This window comes from Cyanistes caeruleus, chromosome 1 (genome assembly GCF_971803275.1).
Source record: "Cyanistes caeruleus chromosome 1, bCyaCae1.hap1.1, whole genome shotgun sequence".
Lineage (NCBI taxonomy): Eukaryota > Metazoa > Chordata > Aves > Passeriformes > Paridae > Cyanistes > Cyanistes caeruleus.
Window position 1 is genome coordinate 12319120 of NC_141701.1, and position 16814 is coordinate 12335933.

General features: G+C 39.4%; 1 protein-coding gene across 2 annotated transcripts in view; it reads right to left on the bottom strand.

Annotated features, from left to right (window-relative positions):
- Positions 1–16814, bottom strand: part of FER1L6 (fer-1 like family member 6) — a 75289-nt gene that overhangs the window by 10123 nt on the left and 48352 nt on the right. For both annotated transcript variants that reach the window (XM_023921482.2, XM_086875661.1), the window contains exons 23-36: positions 15067–15177; positions 14289–14450; positions 13014–13197; positions 12643–12827; positions 11958–12080; positions 11787–11826; positions 9940–10055; positions 8692–8823; positions 7623–7748; positions 6460–6587; positions 5005–5175; positions 4052–4212; positions 1094–1236; positions 430–518 (exon numbers count right to left, since the gene is read on the bottom strand). In XM_023921482.2, the coding sequence (XP_023777250.2) occupies positions 430–518; positions 1094–1236; positions 4052–4212; positions 5005–5175; positions 6460–6587; positions 7623–7748; positions 8692–8823; positions 9940–10055; positions 11787–11826; positions 11958–12080; positions 12643–12827; positions 13014–13197; positions 14289–14450; positions 15067–15177 (1871 nt within the window). The remainder of the gene's footprint in view (positions 1–429; positions 519–1093; positions 1237–4051; positions 4213–5004; positions 5176–6459; positions 6588–7622; positions 7749–8691; positions 8824–9939; positions 10056–11786; positions 11827–11957; positions 12081–12642; positions 12828–13013; positions 13198–14288; positions 14451–15066; positions 15178–16814) is intronic.

Below are 16814 nucleotides of genomic sequence, written 5' to 3' on the forward strand. Positions count from 1 at the left end.
TGTAATGCTATTGCAGCAGATTAAAGAGCTCAACCAGGGTTGAGTAAGTTATCTCAGTGAAAAAGCTAGTGAAACTAGAATTAATTCCTGCAGCTCAACAAGTAGATGATAACATCAGAATTACTTGCCTCTAGCCACCTGCAATCTCTTTTTTATAAAGGATAATGGGATAAAGGATAAAAAATGATTTTTTTGTAAGAGGTGTGTGATAGCTCTTGCTGAAAAATCACCAACAGCTTTTTGAGTTCTTTAATGGAGGAAACCAAACTAGATCCTCTTTGACTTGAAGTCATGTGAAAGAAAACTTTCCTCAGGACTGGAGTGGTTTGTTTTAGTAGTTCATTTTCTATTTCTTTTCAGACACTTAAGAAAGACTCAGTCTGTGAAGAATTATTGCCACTGTGGTGAGAGGAAAGCACAGAGTATTACCCTTTGGGTTTTCTTGGTGAAATGTCCACAGGGGGTCCAGGCAGAGGCATATCATTAGGAAACATGTCAACCCACATCTGTACACGACCCTTGAAAACAAAGAGATAAACATCTCTGTAACCCTGTTTTACAGAGGCTTTAAAAGGCTTTAAATGTAGTTCTTACATCCAAAATCAGCACTTCCTCTACAAGCACCAACCATCTCAATATCCTGTAAATATGATTTAATCTAGGAACTTTCTATACAGTATCTTTCTCATCCATATATTCTTTCACTCTTTTAGGTATTTGGTGAAGTTGAACTAGAACTCAAACACTATCAGCTTCAAGGTAAAATCCATGCAAAAATAGTATGTGATGAACAGAAAAAAATGATAAACAAGGTTTAGATACAAGCAGAGGTTTTGTTAACTCAATAAAGTAAAGCATTTAAAAGAATGAAGATTTGCAGTTACACCTTGTGTGATCACTGTGTGTTTGGGTAAGTGGCTGTGTACACACACGGGTGACAATTTCCAGGTTGATGCTGTACAAAGTCTTGTGTTTGGCACAACACTGGGTGCTGACTCTGTAGGTTTGCAGTTACAAATAGAAATCACAATAACTAGAGGAAATGAAAACTTCTCCTGGGTCTACCATCACCACCACTTCTGAGCTGCTCTACCTGTTCCATGCCTGGCTTATCCTTATGATATAGAGGCCGAGTCTCAATGTGCTCTGGGACCAGTTTGTAGCCAGCTCCAGGGATTTCTTCCCAAGCACGTAAAACCTTTAAGGAGAGATGTTCATATGATTCAACCGGCTCCTCTATAGGAAAGAATAAAACAAAAAGAACAATGAGAGCTGAACTATAATATTGAACCCCTTGGTAATATGTTTCATTACTTATTAGAGGTACTCATTAAAAAATTGCTTGAGTTAAGAGAAAGGTTTTATGTATTCCAGTTAAATAAAGAAGGGCCTTGAAATGCTTCTAATTTACATAAATAAGGGGACCCACTGGGTTAATTAGAAGATTAGCACTCTGGCAGCAGTTTTCCTGTAAAATACAGCAAATCATTCCACTACTATAGCAGCAGTTTTTAACAGGAAGATGGAAGAAACATATCAGCTATCTTTTTGACAGAAAATTGAAAATTTTTAAAGCCTGTGAAAGACAAGGAGACTTGGATTTGACAGAGCTGAGAGTAAATAGGCACTTGGACTTAACTATGCCTCCTTTTAATCTGTGATGGCAGCAGCAAAGACTGCCTTAGAGAACTGAATCACAGCTCAGTGGAAGAGAGTTAAAGTCCATGAGCAAGAACATTTCACCTCCTGACTGTCTCACCTTGGCCACTGAAAGGGATATACAGAGAATCCCAGAGAATGGCACCTCAAGGAAGGACCAGTGCTAATATTGAAAATAGTGTGGATGTTAGACAGAAGACAAAGCCCTTTGAGCTCTTGAGCTTCTTTCCTCCCTTTCTCTGCGGGCTCCACATAAAAGGAGCTCAGACTTTTGACAAGTGATATCTTCTAGATTAGAAGTCCCTAAGTGAGAAAAAGATTAAGATTTATTTGTGTCAACAAATTGTTATCACTTCTCCTACGCATGTTTCAATGTCTGAATTTCTGATTGTTGGCAAAAGACTCATTTGGAATTTAAACAGCAGGTATTAAACCCTCCCTAATGGCTCAGAGAGTGAGGAAGGATGATGATCCTGTGGTTATGAGTCTTGGTTCCCTCTTGTGCACCAACGTCTAATTTTAGCCAGCTAAAATCAATTCTCTAGCTGCTATTCAGTCAGGGAGCCTCAGTAATAATGACACAGATTATCCTACAATATCCTGTATCCTGCATCACCTTTCTAAAGATTTTTTTTTACCTTTGAAGATTCATTTTTCTTCCCTTTGGCTACAGGTAGTCCTATTCTTCCTGGGAGTAGTGGACAGGCAGTTGGACTAGACCTACAGTTGTAGGTCTGTTCCAACTGGACTATTCTTATCCTATCCTAACTTCTTGGTTCCTAGAGCAAAGTCAAATTTTTCCTTCCCTTGCAAGTTAAAGCTGGATGGATAATTAAAATTTTCTCTGCCTGTACAGTGGAAATGGAACTGCTTTCCCTTTTCAGTTTGCCTCTAGAGCTCAAATCTGTGGCCTTTGTTAGTTTTACAGATGCAAATGATGGCCACCACAGAAATCCAGCAGGAAGTAAGGACCCACATGTACTTGTCAGAACAGCAATTTGGATAGAAATTACATAAAGACTGCATGCAATAAACTATTTCTGTACAATACTGAAAATCTAGTGTACATAAGTCCTTTGGTCTTTGCCATCTACTTCTATATTTCCTTGCCTCTCATTTCCATCACCTTATCTGACACTGGTTTGTCTGAATCTCATTTTAGTGAACCAGAATTTTGATTGAGACATCTTGTTGCTGGTAGTCACATTCAGTCATCTGCTAGTTAGGAAAACAAACAGCAATACTGCAAAAAAAATCTCTTTCAGGCCAAGAAACCAAAAATGGATCAACTCTTCACCCTTCAACAGTGCTTCCTTGGCAACCTTCCATTCAAGGTGTGAGTTATGTTTTGTAGTTGCCAAGAAGAGTGTGGTCAAAGATAAACCAATGCTGATAAGGGACTGGAGGTTCTTCGTACACTTCCACAGTGTCCACTACTGTCTCTGAGACCAGCTCCTTCCACTCCCCTGGAAAGGTTCCATCCTCACATCTCTTTTCCTTATTCTAAGTACCAAACTGAGTCATAATGTTCAAAGACAATCTTGTCCATCCCCCCTGCCATTGGCAGGGGCACCTTTGACAGGCGACTCTGTCCCACTCCACCCCAATGTGATACGGACACTCAAGGTCCCAATTTTTTTGACCTCTTCTTAACCTGGAAGCTCTGGCAGTAAGTTCTGTCCAGCCATCTGGATTCATGGACTCCACAGGTTTACAGTGTGCTATGTCAATGCTTCAGAAAGGGAATCAGAGTGGCAGTGACCAAGAAGAAGAAAAAAACAACAGAGAGAAAAGACAAGTAGGTAAGGTAGGAATGGCTGGTAAGTGGCCTGGAATATAATTGTGGTCAGAGATTTGTCTGACCTTGAGGAACTCCCTTCAAAACAGTATTTCCCTTCCTTCTACTTCTCGCTTCTTGGGTCTGTCTATTCCAGTGTTCAAATTTAGACAGAGAATACATTTTTTGAAAGGTTCTTCCTAACTTCTCATGCTTTGATATTCTGTGGGGAAGGATTTCAGAGCATGCACAGACCAACACTAAGCCAGAAGACATGTTCCAAGGTGTCCCCCACACTCCAACCAATCCTGGACATCCCATCCTTGGGATCAGGTAGGAGCTAGTCCAAGGTATTCCCCAACAGCCACCATGGGGATGTCAAGTTATCAGCAGCAACTGTTTCACTCTACAGATTCTTTGCAATTAAGCAGCAGCAAAAGCTAATACAGACACAGCCTTCATTGCCAGAGTTACATGAGTGTTTAAGAGCAGACACAGGTTCCAATAATCTGACTTCATAGAGAGTTCATAGCTCTCAATAGGGCTCCAGCTGCACCTTGGCAGGTTCCTGGTAGTGGTACAATGCAAAGAAAGGATGCTGAACTGCTTTGTTACCGTTCTCATCTTCTGTGAAGACTGTCTGTCCCTTGAAGACTTTTGTTCCTACTTGTATCTCTCCTGGCCTCATGAAGGGTCCACTTATTCTGTAGTCCTTGCACAGCTTAGTGAGGATCTCACTTGGCTTGGCTGAGTCTCGCCATGCATTGTACCCTTCTCTGCAAGGAGGGAACACAGTGAGGCAAAATGGGTGAGGTTTTCCTTCAGAATAGTGCACTGACAGATCAGGAATTTCCACGCAGAGATTTGTTTTGTGGTCAGTGGCCCTGATATCTGCTCAGTCAAACTTCTCCTTTGTCCATCACTGCTTCTTACTTGAGACACTGCCTCTCTCTGGTCAGGTCCTTGGAGATCAACCACTCATTTCTCTTAAAACACAGGAGAAGCTGAGGCAGCCTTGCCTACATAAAGTAATAGCATGGGCATGCTTCCCATGAGGAAAAGGAACAGAGCTTTTTCCCTGTTGTACCTAAAAGACTTGAGTTTACATGTGCGGCCTCCATTCAAGGAGAATTATTCTGGAGAGGTCGTGTCAGCAGCCTCTGCTCCTGCTCCCCCAGTGCCACCAGCCTTGCTGCAATCACTCCAGCTGCAGCTGAATAGCACAGCAAAGACAGAGCCCTGCCACTATTTCTTTGAGAGATTTTTCCCATTTGCCCTTTATGCCTGTCCAAAGGCAGTTTTTCAAGCAGGTATGTTGTAAACATCAGCTGTTTACTATCTAAAATACTTCTTGAACTAACAGTGCTTTTAATTTAAAAATAGCCACTTCCCACTGAGGCTGGCAGCTACCCAAAGCTACCACTAAGCTCTTTGGTGAGTTTTAATTAAAATACCCTTTGTGACACTTTTGTGCTGGAGGAGGCATAATATCTGGAACACATCTGTAATTTCTCCTTCAAGTCACGTCACTCACTGTGAGCTGTGTTGCTGCCTGAAGAAGTACTTACATTTCATATTGACTCTGTAACCCACAGGTAGCTCGATGTCTGCTGTAGAAACGATTTTCCAAATCAATTTTAGTCTCTCCAATAAGATCATCTGTCCCAATGAAGTCGTGGTCATAGATCAAGACTGTGAGCAATGAATCCTTGGGGAATGTAGCTTGGATTTCAAATGATCTACAGGAAAAATTGAGACCTACATGAAATCAAGTCAATTTTGAAGCCTAAAAGGCTACACTAATTAATATCATGAAAACACTGTGTGAATAGTGTCTCTTCCAATATGCAGGGAGCTTTTTTGGTAGTGCTTTTTGCTTCAATTAAATATTTGAACATGCTGGAAACATACAGTGAAAAAGTATATTCCTTCTCCTGCTTCCCTAGCACCCTGTGTAATGTCTTAAGATTGTTCTTACAATCCTGAATCCAGTAAGGCTAACACAGCTGTATGTAAGAGTTCTCACACGTTTTTCAGAACCCTCAAAAGGGACATCTAAGTCTTTTCTGTTTTCTTGCAAAAGCTGCAAGTTAAATATTGAATATATGAATCTGGGGGCACCCAACAAAATGATCAGGCAAAAGTTCTAAGTAAATCTCAAAAGAGCAATTATAAAAGCTCCCTTTTTACTTGGTGCATTTTTTCAGGAATCATTATTGCTGAGATGTTATGGGAAAGTGAAAATATAAACATGAATAGAAAAGAGATTTGACAAATTAGTGAAAGACAGGACATCCTGATCACCACAACACTGGCTCCAGGTTTCTCCAAAGCACAGAAAAAACTGAGCTTTGTCTCCTGAAGCATGAGTTTTTTATCCCCCCCCTCCCCCCCACTCTAGGGGTCTTTCAATCCAAAATAGTATAGTTTTTCTGTCTTAATGATCTTCCATCCCAATTCAAAATATTTTCAACCTTCTTAAAATAGGGAAATTTACAGAAAAAAAAAAAAATTACAGCTGTTAGCATTAAAAATATAAATAAATATAAAGCATTGATAATACAAAATGGATAATTACTGACAGCTTGCCCCTGGCTCCCCCATTCAGAAGGCTTTCTGAGTTCAAAGAACTCATATCCTAGAATTATGAGATTTATTTAGCACTCTATCCAGCCTGAAACAGCAACAAAGGTTGTGAAACCACACTTTACTGTTCTGATGTTTATTTTGCATTAAACTAAATGATTATATTAATTTTAACAGACAATTATCATTTGTTGCCTCATTTCCTCTCACACATCATTTTGCAAAACCTCTGACAGATTGCAATACTTGGCATGTTTTGATGGGTATGAAAATGAAATATTTTATTATCATACAGTGTGACACCAATTCCCAACGTTTTAACCATCAGGATTACAAAACATCCAAACAGGCAGAAGTCTGCATATAACAAACAGCATCAGTGGTAGCAAGAGATAAAGCACAAATTACACTGAATGCAAAAATAAGTCATGACAGACCTTCCAAATATGGGGTTTAGCTGCTTGGGTATGTAGTTTTCCCTGTCTTTAATTTCTGTGTTGCCCAGCCTCAGCACGATGTAGGGATCTGACTTGCCATCTGGATCAGCTGGGCTGAGGTTAAATGCCTGTTAAGAAGAAAAATTGTGTCCTCAAGAAGTTTGCTTAAATACAGCAGGGTCCCTACACAGGAGTATGATTTTCCTGCCCAGTCCTGGGTGTTCTGGAATTTGAGGGGCTTTGCCTGCCTCATGTAATGTAAAATTTGGCCTGTAATTTTATAGGCTATTAGGAAAATAAAATCTGGAGGAGACTCTTCTCTTTGCAAAGCTGGAAGTGTTGTTCCATCACTAAGATAGAAAAAGCTGAGCAGGAGAGGCAATGCTAAGGAAGAAGCCGGCTGCACAAGTGCAGGTAGGATTCAGAAAAGATTTACCCACAAATATAGTTCCAGATCCTTGAACAGGGCAAACCAACGCTTTATAGAATCACAGAATTGTTAAGGATGGAAAAGACTTCTAAGTCCTTATATTCATTCAGGAAGTAAAACAATCTCTTCAAATTTTGTTGCCATAGTCTCTCCTCACACCAAATTTCTGTCTTAGATTACCTGCAACTCTCTTGTTTCTCTGAAATACCAGTTTCTTCTACCCAATTTACCTCTCACACCATTCTTCCTCATCTTGTGCTCTGTATTTTTACCTTTATTGAACCCAAAAAATATTCACATGTAGAGCTTTCATAGAATGCTATTCACAGCCCCTAAAAATAAGTTACCATTTCCTCTTTACTGAGATTTTGTTTAAATGTGTGTCATTTTGAGCAGCTCTACTCATTAAAACTGGCTGCATTTGCATATTGTGGCTGGAACAGGTTGTCTGTACTATGTTAGTTATGTATCCAGAGCTTTTAATTTGAACAAGTAAAGTGATTCTCCAGTCTTGCAGGAATCTCCAGCTTTATTGTGAAGAATATATGTAATATTTTCTACTCTGAACACCCATTTCTACAGTATGAAACATTGTCCGAAATATGACCAGAAAAATCCCAAACCCCATGGATGAGGATTTTCAGAAGTTTTGCTGCAAAGACACTTAAAATAAACTGAGTTGAAAAGAAAAATCCAAGTTATTTCAAGGTTAAAAGAGCATCTGTCTACTTACTGCCACAATATAAACCCTGATGAGCACTTTGACAGAGTGGTTTGGGGGTATCCCTTGCAGGATGCGGGGCTGGCCTCCGTCCAACAAGCTGCCATCCTCAGGACTTGGGTAAATGCAGAAGGAGCCCTGGAAATACATTGATTTTTGTCTCCCTTGAAAACAGATCAAATGCAATAAAAACCCAACCCTTTGAATGAAAAAAGCATGATTCATGCAACTTATTTTGTAGTAGCCCTCACAAAATCACCCAAAATGCATTGCACTAAACATGACTTTTTAAAATGCATTTTCCCTACAATATGGTGCTATCATACCTAGATATTTACAAGGAATGCCTCCATACCTATTGACTATTTAAAACTAATACCTGTAGATATTCTAAATCCAGTTTTCTAACCATAAATATTTTTAAAATAATATTTTGACCTTAACCGTATATTGGAAATTAATAATTCCATTGAGTAGGTTTCATGACAGTGTGACATGAATCCAACTGTGTTTTTGCAGTTATCATATAAATCAATATTGACTCATGTTTCTGAGTAGCTCATACTGCCTGAAAGCAACTAACAAGTCATTTGGACAGAAATCTGCATCACAAGCTAATTGAGATACCAGTGATTTTAATCAGTTCCTCTAAACTACAAACAAATCCTAATAACATTACTCAGCCTTTGAACTTTTCAGATTGCCTGATGGAGCCCTGGATGAGGCTGTGAGGGTCTACATTAAAATTACACAAAATTACATACAAGGTTCTGTAATAGTGTAGAAACCAAGTTGCATTAGTGAAATCTGGACACCATAATATATCTCCTCTCCCCATTCTGTAATTTTAAACTTCTTGTAATTCCTTATTTCAAAACAGAAGGGAACACCTGGTGTTGGATGATGCTTTTTTTCTATCAGATAATGGGAGAGGAAAAAAATTTACTCTAGATATAATAAAACTATTTCTATTTACAACAGACTATAAATGTCTATTCCTTTCGTCCCTGGCATACCTAAAATATGTATTAAAACCTAAAATCTCTAAATTATTACCCATTTAATCAACATTAAATCTTACCTTAAATTTTCCTATTATTCTGTCTTCAGCATCAGCATGAACTTCATCATTCGATTTTCCTCTTAAGAGCTGGAAAGTTTTCACCCAGTCCTCAAAGTTATTAAATTCACTCTCCAAGTCTCCTTCATAAATCTTTGAAAACAGAAGAATGCTTATATTTTGTGGCACAGTGAATTTATTTATAGCAACTTTTTTTTATTAGAGAATGAATAGAAATTCATTTTGACCCAAAATGCAGACTTTAATAAAAACCAAGGTTTTGCAAAAGTCCTTGAGGAAAAAAGTTAATTCCCCATTTAAAACAGGACCAGTTCTGTTCTCAAAGGAAGTCTTTCCCCAAGTATTGAAATAACACATTAATGCAGCAAGTGAAAGTGAATCTGAAGGGGCCAAAATGAACTTTTGCAAGCACTGGTGTGAGTGAAAAATTGTAGATGTGCTGCTCTTTGCTTCTGTTTCCTTGTTGCATTGTGCCTTTGTTGAACTGACCCGTTCTATTGTGTTAATTTCTCAAAACTTGAAAGCAAAGCAGACAATAATAAAATGCTTTGGGGACAGAGCTTTAGGATAGCCCAAAAGACCAAATAATTTTTCAAAGAACACATTTTTTCAATACTCTCCAGCAGTAATTTATCAAGCATGAAATAGAAGGGCCTATATTGCTGCCACCTCTTAAAAAATGGAAACAGCAGTTTCAAGTTCCCATTTATTCAGCTACAATCTAATCCAGACTGTCTTTATCTTTTCAAACCTCTCATTTCTCTAGACATTTTGTACAACCCATACAGTTTTCTTTGAATTCCTTCTATCATTACCCAACCAAATCTAATGTGAGCTGAGTATTATTTCCCATCGGGGAGGATGCACTAGCCATCACAGCAATGCTTTCCATCTCTTTTTTAAGGCATTCTTAATAGGTTTCAATATTTCTAGCATGAATTTTGGGATTTCCAACTACAGTATTTTACATGCAAATAACAAAACTGAATTTCACTGAAGTCTCTCTGGGTTTGTCTACACCAACAAATTCTATGTCTAAGACCAAGTGGGCCACATCCTCTGTCTGAGACCCTGGTTTCCTCTGTGTCCCATGTGCTGAAGGGCATCATCACTATAATTTAGTGTGTTTTATTAATTTTAAAGTGTCTGAAATATATGTAAGGAGGGCTTACCAAACTCAGCTGCTGATGTTCAGACTTTGGAGAGAGAGTGAACAACAGCCTTACCTCAGCTTTGCTTTTCTCTTACCTGCAATGTTGCTAGGTTTGGAGTTTCCTTCTGTGTCCTTTTCAATGTCTTATCCTTCTTCTTTTTGTCTGGCTCATCCTCTATGATCAATGCTATGTGGTCAGAAGTCTGCTTATCTGCAAAAAATTAATGACATCATGTATGTTTTAGTAAGCAAAGCACATAAAATGCTTCAGGACAGCAAAGATTTTTCAGAGAGTCCACCTTGCTTTTTCTCTATTTATTCCTCTACTGAATACAGGGGTCCTCTCTTTTACCACTGCTTCTCCCAGGCAGAGGTGGCAATTTATGCTCTCTGTGGCTACCAGTCTTCATCATGAGCTTGTTGGACCAAGTGTGATGATGTCCTGTGTGACCCCCTCCCTGGTGGCCACCTCCCAGACCACCCTTTTCCTCCCTCTCTGACTCCTCCCCACTGCAAATAAACAGAGCTTTAACAGATCTTAACAGCTTTCACATAAAATTTAAGGTTTATTTAAGATTGAAAGCTGTTGTTTAGGCTGACAATTACTTCAGATATCAGGATGACCCAAGTCCTTCTCTGCTTAAAGATATTACAAAATAGGATATATCTCACCTGGTGAAAGCTACAAGTGTGAGAAATGGGAAGAGGTACACCAGACTAAAGTCAGATTCCAAACATTGAGAGGGGATTTCCCAGCAAAAAGAGGTGTAACTCTCAAAAGTTACACTGAGATGGTTCAGTTCTTTGAGTGAAATCTGGCTTTTGAGTTCATTTTACTGTAATTCCTGTGTGTTTAACAGTACTAAATATCTAGAGATACATATTTCATGTCAGAGATGTCTTGTATGTATAATTCTTATCATCACAGGTGAAAAATTGTAACAAAAATGATCAGAAGAGAATTTACAAGGTCTGAAATCACCAGAATCAATATGCCAAAACTGCCTGAATAGCCTGTGGGTGGATGTCACAACTGTAAATGAACATCACATTTTTGTAGAACATTTTCTGTGTAAATATTTCTTCCATTTGGACAAGTGAGCTTCACTCAGAAACTGATCTCCTCCTCATCTCTCAGCAGCAATGATGATGACTGAAGCACCAATATCTGCTATTCCCAAGATGATGTCATGTGATATTTAGGTCATGTCTTCCATTCAGAGCAACCTCAACACCCCTTTAAATCATCTCAGTCACTCAGTGGGAGTGTGGTCAGCTCTGCCATGAAAAGGTCACTAATTTCATTCTGAATAACAGCTCTGTGTAAACAGTAAATATTTATTTTTTTCTTAGCATTCTCAAGCAGTCATATTTGTCCAAAAATAAAATTTTACAGAGTTCAGTTTGATTGTGGCAGGACCTGTTGAGCCATGGAATATATGTGTATGGAGACATACATATATATGCACACAGAGCCTGTTTCTGGCCAATTATTTTAGGTTCTTGGGGAAAAAAAAATTCCTAAAATCTGAGCTAGATAAAGCTTTCCCACTATGGAAATAACACATGACTAGAAGTGTCCTAGCAGAAGCTGTTCCTGCATCGCTGATTCTGAACTGGGTTCAAAATTGAGAGGACTTTTTTTTCCAGAGCCTGTTACAAATGCAGCCTAAGATCAGGACAATGTCTATCTTATATCCTCCAGGACTTTGACTTTGCTAATCTTTGTGCATGATATTTGAATGGCAGGAAATTCATGTTAACCCAACACTGGCTGTGAAGTTTTAACCTATCCATCATCTGATCAGCTGTAGAGAAAGAGCTCAGTACATCAGCAGTACTCTGTTACCAGACATTAATTGTTGCTAGTAAAACAGTAGAGAAGCGATAGTAGAGTAAGTATTAGTGCAAAATAATAGAAAAATGCAAATAATTTACTTACTGTCTTCATGTTTTCCTTCACTGGAAAAAATTCCTTTTGCCTTTCAAAAGAAAAACGCAATGGACAAACTAATCATTATGAGTGTAATAGCAAAAAGGAATCATTCAGCAGTAAATCTACTTTTACAACATTGCTTATCCATGAGAGTTTTGGGCATGATGTGTGACTCACCTTTTGCATTTTGAGCACAGAAGCATAGTATTTTGACCACCAGTCAATAACATTTTCAGCTGATTCATCTGCAATGGTTCTTTTTCTCCTCTTTGTTGACCGTCGGATGGATTTTTTCATCTCCTACCAAATGATGGGAAAAGCACTAGAACTGATTAAAACTAATCACCTGACTCATGACATTAAGCATGGACAGCTGTATACATGGAAAATTTCAGCCTCCAGGAGTTAAATAAAATGCAATATGAATTCCTGTCTCTGTCTTTTATTCCAAGACACTTCATTGTGATCATCATATTATTAAAGTTGTCTCTTTATTTTCTACTGACTATGCCATGACTTTAAACATTGGAGACATTGCCACAGGAACAACCCATACAATAGGCAAATCTACACAGATAATAAATAATGATGTTTCAAAGGATGCAAAAATTCAGATACAAATTGGCTTCTCCCACATGAGTCTGCAAGTATTTTAAGAATCTATTAGTGGAAGTAATGAAATTCTGTGGGGTCAAAGCTGTATTATTAACTAGTTCTCTTGAGGGCCAGCAAGATAGTGTGGGTGTCAACATCAACACCCAAAATGTCTAAACCTGGGGTCAACAGATTCCCACTTTATCAGGAAGGGCTGAAGTCTTCAAGACTGCAGGAGGAAGTTAGCTACAGCTTCAGCTGTACCCACCTTTTGTTTCTTCTCTTTCCTTGGCTCAGAGGCACAGTGCTCTGGTTCAGTGGCAGGAAGTGCTGTGAGGGCTGGGTCTGGCTCTACCACTGTCCATTTACCCTGCTCCACCTCAGCGTAGATGTCATCAGCTAAAAATGGTTCTGCTTGGGATAGCACAGCAGGCTGGGATGATTCAGGTAAAGCTGAGATTGAAACTTCGCAAGTTAGATAAGATTTTGCCAGAAATACTGTCATAGCATTTGATGATCATCAAATAATCATGTGATTAAGGGTTTGATCCTATGCTCAACACAATAAAGCACACTTCTAAGTGTAAACCTCTAAGAAGGTCCTTTGGCTTTTATTTGGGGTCAGAATTGAACACTTGCCTTTCTCAGTTTCTGCAATGTCTACTCTGTGAGGTGCAGCTTGAGGACCTAATGGGGTTTTGCATAGGAATTGCTTCAGGCAATTGATGGTATGTGTTCCAACAAGAGTACTTCTCCCAAATGCTCTCCAGTCAACCACACAGATGCTTAGTGGTGGATGCAAGAGTTCATTTTCAGGCAGCTCCTAGTGCAGGAGACAGACAGCAGCATGAGAGAATGGCTAGAGAACATAGAACACATACAGAATATTTATTGTGCACACAGTAAGGCTTCTACTCTTCCCTCCCTCCTTCCCTTCTCCTCCTTAGCTATGAACATATTCATAATGCAAAATGCATTCAGCATAGGCAATATGATTTTGGTTTTCTGCAAAATCTAGAGAAAGCTTTGCTCTTTAAAATACAGAGTAGACTGTACAGACTGTGCTGCTTAGATGAATCCCATGCTCTCATATTGAAGCATCTCTTGTTAGAATAAACTGGGAGAATCAGGAGCATTCAGAAGGATGGAATGCAACATTGGAAGTTGTGAGCATTAATTCCAATGCTGCTGGGCTGAAGGCTATTAATCCTATCTGCCTCAGTTTTCCCAAAAATAAGATCTGGACCCTGGGTGATATAGGATGAACTTCCAAGAGGAAAACAGCTCTTAGGAAAATACAGTAGGAGCTAAAAATACTGTAGAAGCTGTACTTCAGTATCCATGTTATTGTTTTGATATACTTTTCTCAAGAGCAAATGGAACAGACTGTTTTATTCTGATGGTGACTGATTCGGAAAGTGCCAGCTCTCATAACCCAACCAACAGGAGGTACATTGCTTTGCAGGTCATAAAATCTGAGAAGGTCTTGAGCTCATAAACCAGAAATTATCAATCCCCTTAATAGCCCAGTAACACACAAAGGAAAGTTGCAAGGATGGAAAGAAAACAAAGGAAACAACACTACCCATCAAAATTGGAAAGGAGGAGGAAAAATACTAAATATATTTCTGTTAGCTACAACAAGTTCCAACCTATCAGTAAAAATCTGGTTGCAACGTATTTTCTTATCTACTTGGGACTTAACATGAAGAACATCATCTTCTTGTATCATATGGTTGTAGCAAAAGTCTCTTAAAGCATTTTCAAATCAGTAGCTTTTGCACGAGAACTGACATCCCTTAGTATTTAATCAAGACACAGAAGAAATTATTTGACAAGAAAGGAAGGATAATGGTAATTAACACCTTGTCTGACCAGAGAACAGACAGGCAAGGGGCAGCATGCTGTACACACCACTTCAAACCAATCTGCAAGGCCAGTGAAATTGGGATTTTTCTTGTAGCTCTGTATGACAGAGGATTTGACTCCTTTCCCTGCACACTCGATGAGAACCTGGGGCCGATCTACCGAGAGGAGCTGGACTTTCTTCAGCTCTCGAACACCCCAGAACAGGACCTGTTGTGTGCAGAGAAAAACACAGTTAGCCTGCAGAAGCCCTGGCTTGGCATGGGGAAATGGGCTAATAAGCAGGTGGTGTGAAGGCTGCAGAATGAGTGGCAGTGAACAGTGAGGCTGGGCAGCATCAGGCATTGCAGTGATAAGAAAATCTGCCACTTTTCCCAGCTTTTTACTATAAGGCTACTTTGGACACAAATCATACAAAAGAGAAGATGGGGAAGGTGTAGACATTTGTACATATGCAGAAGGCATTGTTTGGCTTTGTTTTCCCCTGAAGTCAAGGACCCAGAAAAAGCCTGTGAGATGGCTGATGCCAAACTTCAGCTCCAGTGATGCCATTTGCAAGGAGAAGCTCTCCATCTCCTGAGGACACTTCCTTGGCTGTGTGGATCCACCAGCCATGCTCTGCCACAAGAGAAGTCCTTTCCCAAAAGGTCAGGATTGATACACAGCCCCACTGTTCCCAGTGAAAGCACAGCCTTGCATGCCCTTATATGCTATTTTCATGTGAATCCTGTTGATCAAGATTGTAAAATCATCAGTTACTCTTACAGCTCAACAAGAGAATAAAAGATGATGAGATTAGGAAACAGGAATAGTCAAAGTATCTCACCTCCACTCTGTATTTGCTTAAAACAGGCCGTATGTTAGCTGGGACTGGGTAAATCTGGCCAATATCTGGTGGATCCAGTGGGGGAAGTCTGTCTGGATCTGACTCAGGAATCTGAAAAATGAAGCAGTTTTGAAAAATGAAGCCTGAAAAACTCAGGTTGGTTTTTGGAAGAATAAAACCAGTAACGGAAGTATCTGTTGATAATGACACATAGAGCACACCAATTTAATCAGTTTTATAAGATAAGTTACAGAGCAGAACAGTTGTACTGTGAAAAGGATGTTGAAATGGTCTCTCTCATGCTGTGATGCTAAAATATATGGCAGAAAAAGCATCAAATACATTTGGCTTATGTGCATTTCTGAAAGAAAGGCTTCTTTTACCTAATAGGACAGAGTTTGCCCTAAAGACATGTATGTACTGAAGCACGGTAATTCTATTTACTAAAAATGGAAAGCATGGTAATTCTATTTAACAAAAATCTTGAGCAAAACTGCTTAGAAGGCTTCCACAGGAAGATTCTAAATGTGACTCTAGTTAAAAAGAGCTGGTTAACAGACTGCACATCAGCAAAAATTTGCTGGAGAGACATAATATTCCCCAGCTGCTATGGAATAGTGTTCCTGCATTATTGCATGCTCTCACTTTTTGAGAACCTCCAAACCACCTCTCTAAAACCAGGGCTGAATCTTTGTGCAGCTACTAAACTCTTGGGGCAGGCAGCACTTCTGTTCTTTGTGTGTGACTGCACATGACCCTGCCCCACGTTCAGGAGCATATTTGGGTGTACATGACTGTTCCAGCTGGGTGGGAGGAGAGCAGACTCCACAGCAGCTCTGAGGCATGACCATCTCTGCCTCTTGCTGTCCTTCAGGCTTTGCTGCCTGCTTGGTGCACCTTCTGTGACAAAGCTCTTTAGCTCCAAATGCCTTCCTAATTTTTAACTGTGTATTTATAACCTTCTCAGTCCACAACAGGACAGATGTGCAGTTTAACCTGATTCAGAAAATTCCTACATAAAACAGCAGAAGCCAGCACGTGGTGATGAGTCCTGACAGAAGCTCAGGGAGTGGCGGCAGGGAACAACCTACAGGCAGAGCTCTTCTCAGCTTTCACTTGAAGCATGGCACCTAAGGAGTATTGTGTATGCAGCTTCTGGGAAAAGAATCACGACTTCTGGAGTGCAGCAGTGTTCCCAAGCTAACTTGTCACTATTGAGAGGTGAAGTAGGTGAGATACAGCTCTCAAAGGGTCTGTGAAGTTGAAGTATTCTGCTTCATTTAACCAGGCTCTCTGTCTAAGTACAGTTGTGTGGGAATCTAATTACTAAAAGGAAGAAAGGATGTGTTCCTTAGTACCTTGTAGGTGGAGGAAGAGATGGGTGGAAAACATAAGATCTAGAAAAGCACCTGCAGGAGAGGTGAGTATTCAGGTAATTACCAGCAATCATTCACACGCACATGTAATCTACATTTTATCAGTAAAAATCCAAAGCAATTAATATAATAACTGCAGAGAACAGGAGGTGAAAAACTATACAGTACTCAAATGAGAGTAGAGCAAAATGCCTGGATAAAGGTTTACAAAGGAATTTTGCTTTTTTAATTAAAAAAAAGCAAACAATAAACCCTGGATTCATTTTGAACAAACACAAGACTCTCAGTATCCATTAGTCTGTATTTTTTTAGTGTACTCTTTCTCTGAATGCCAGGATGCTTCATTTTAAGACTTTTTCCCTCCAGCAAGCA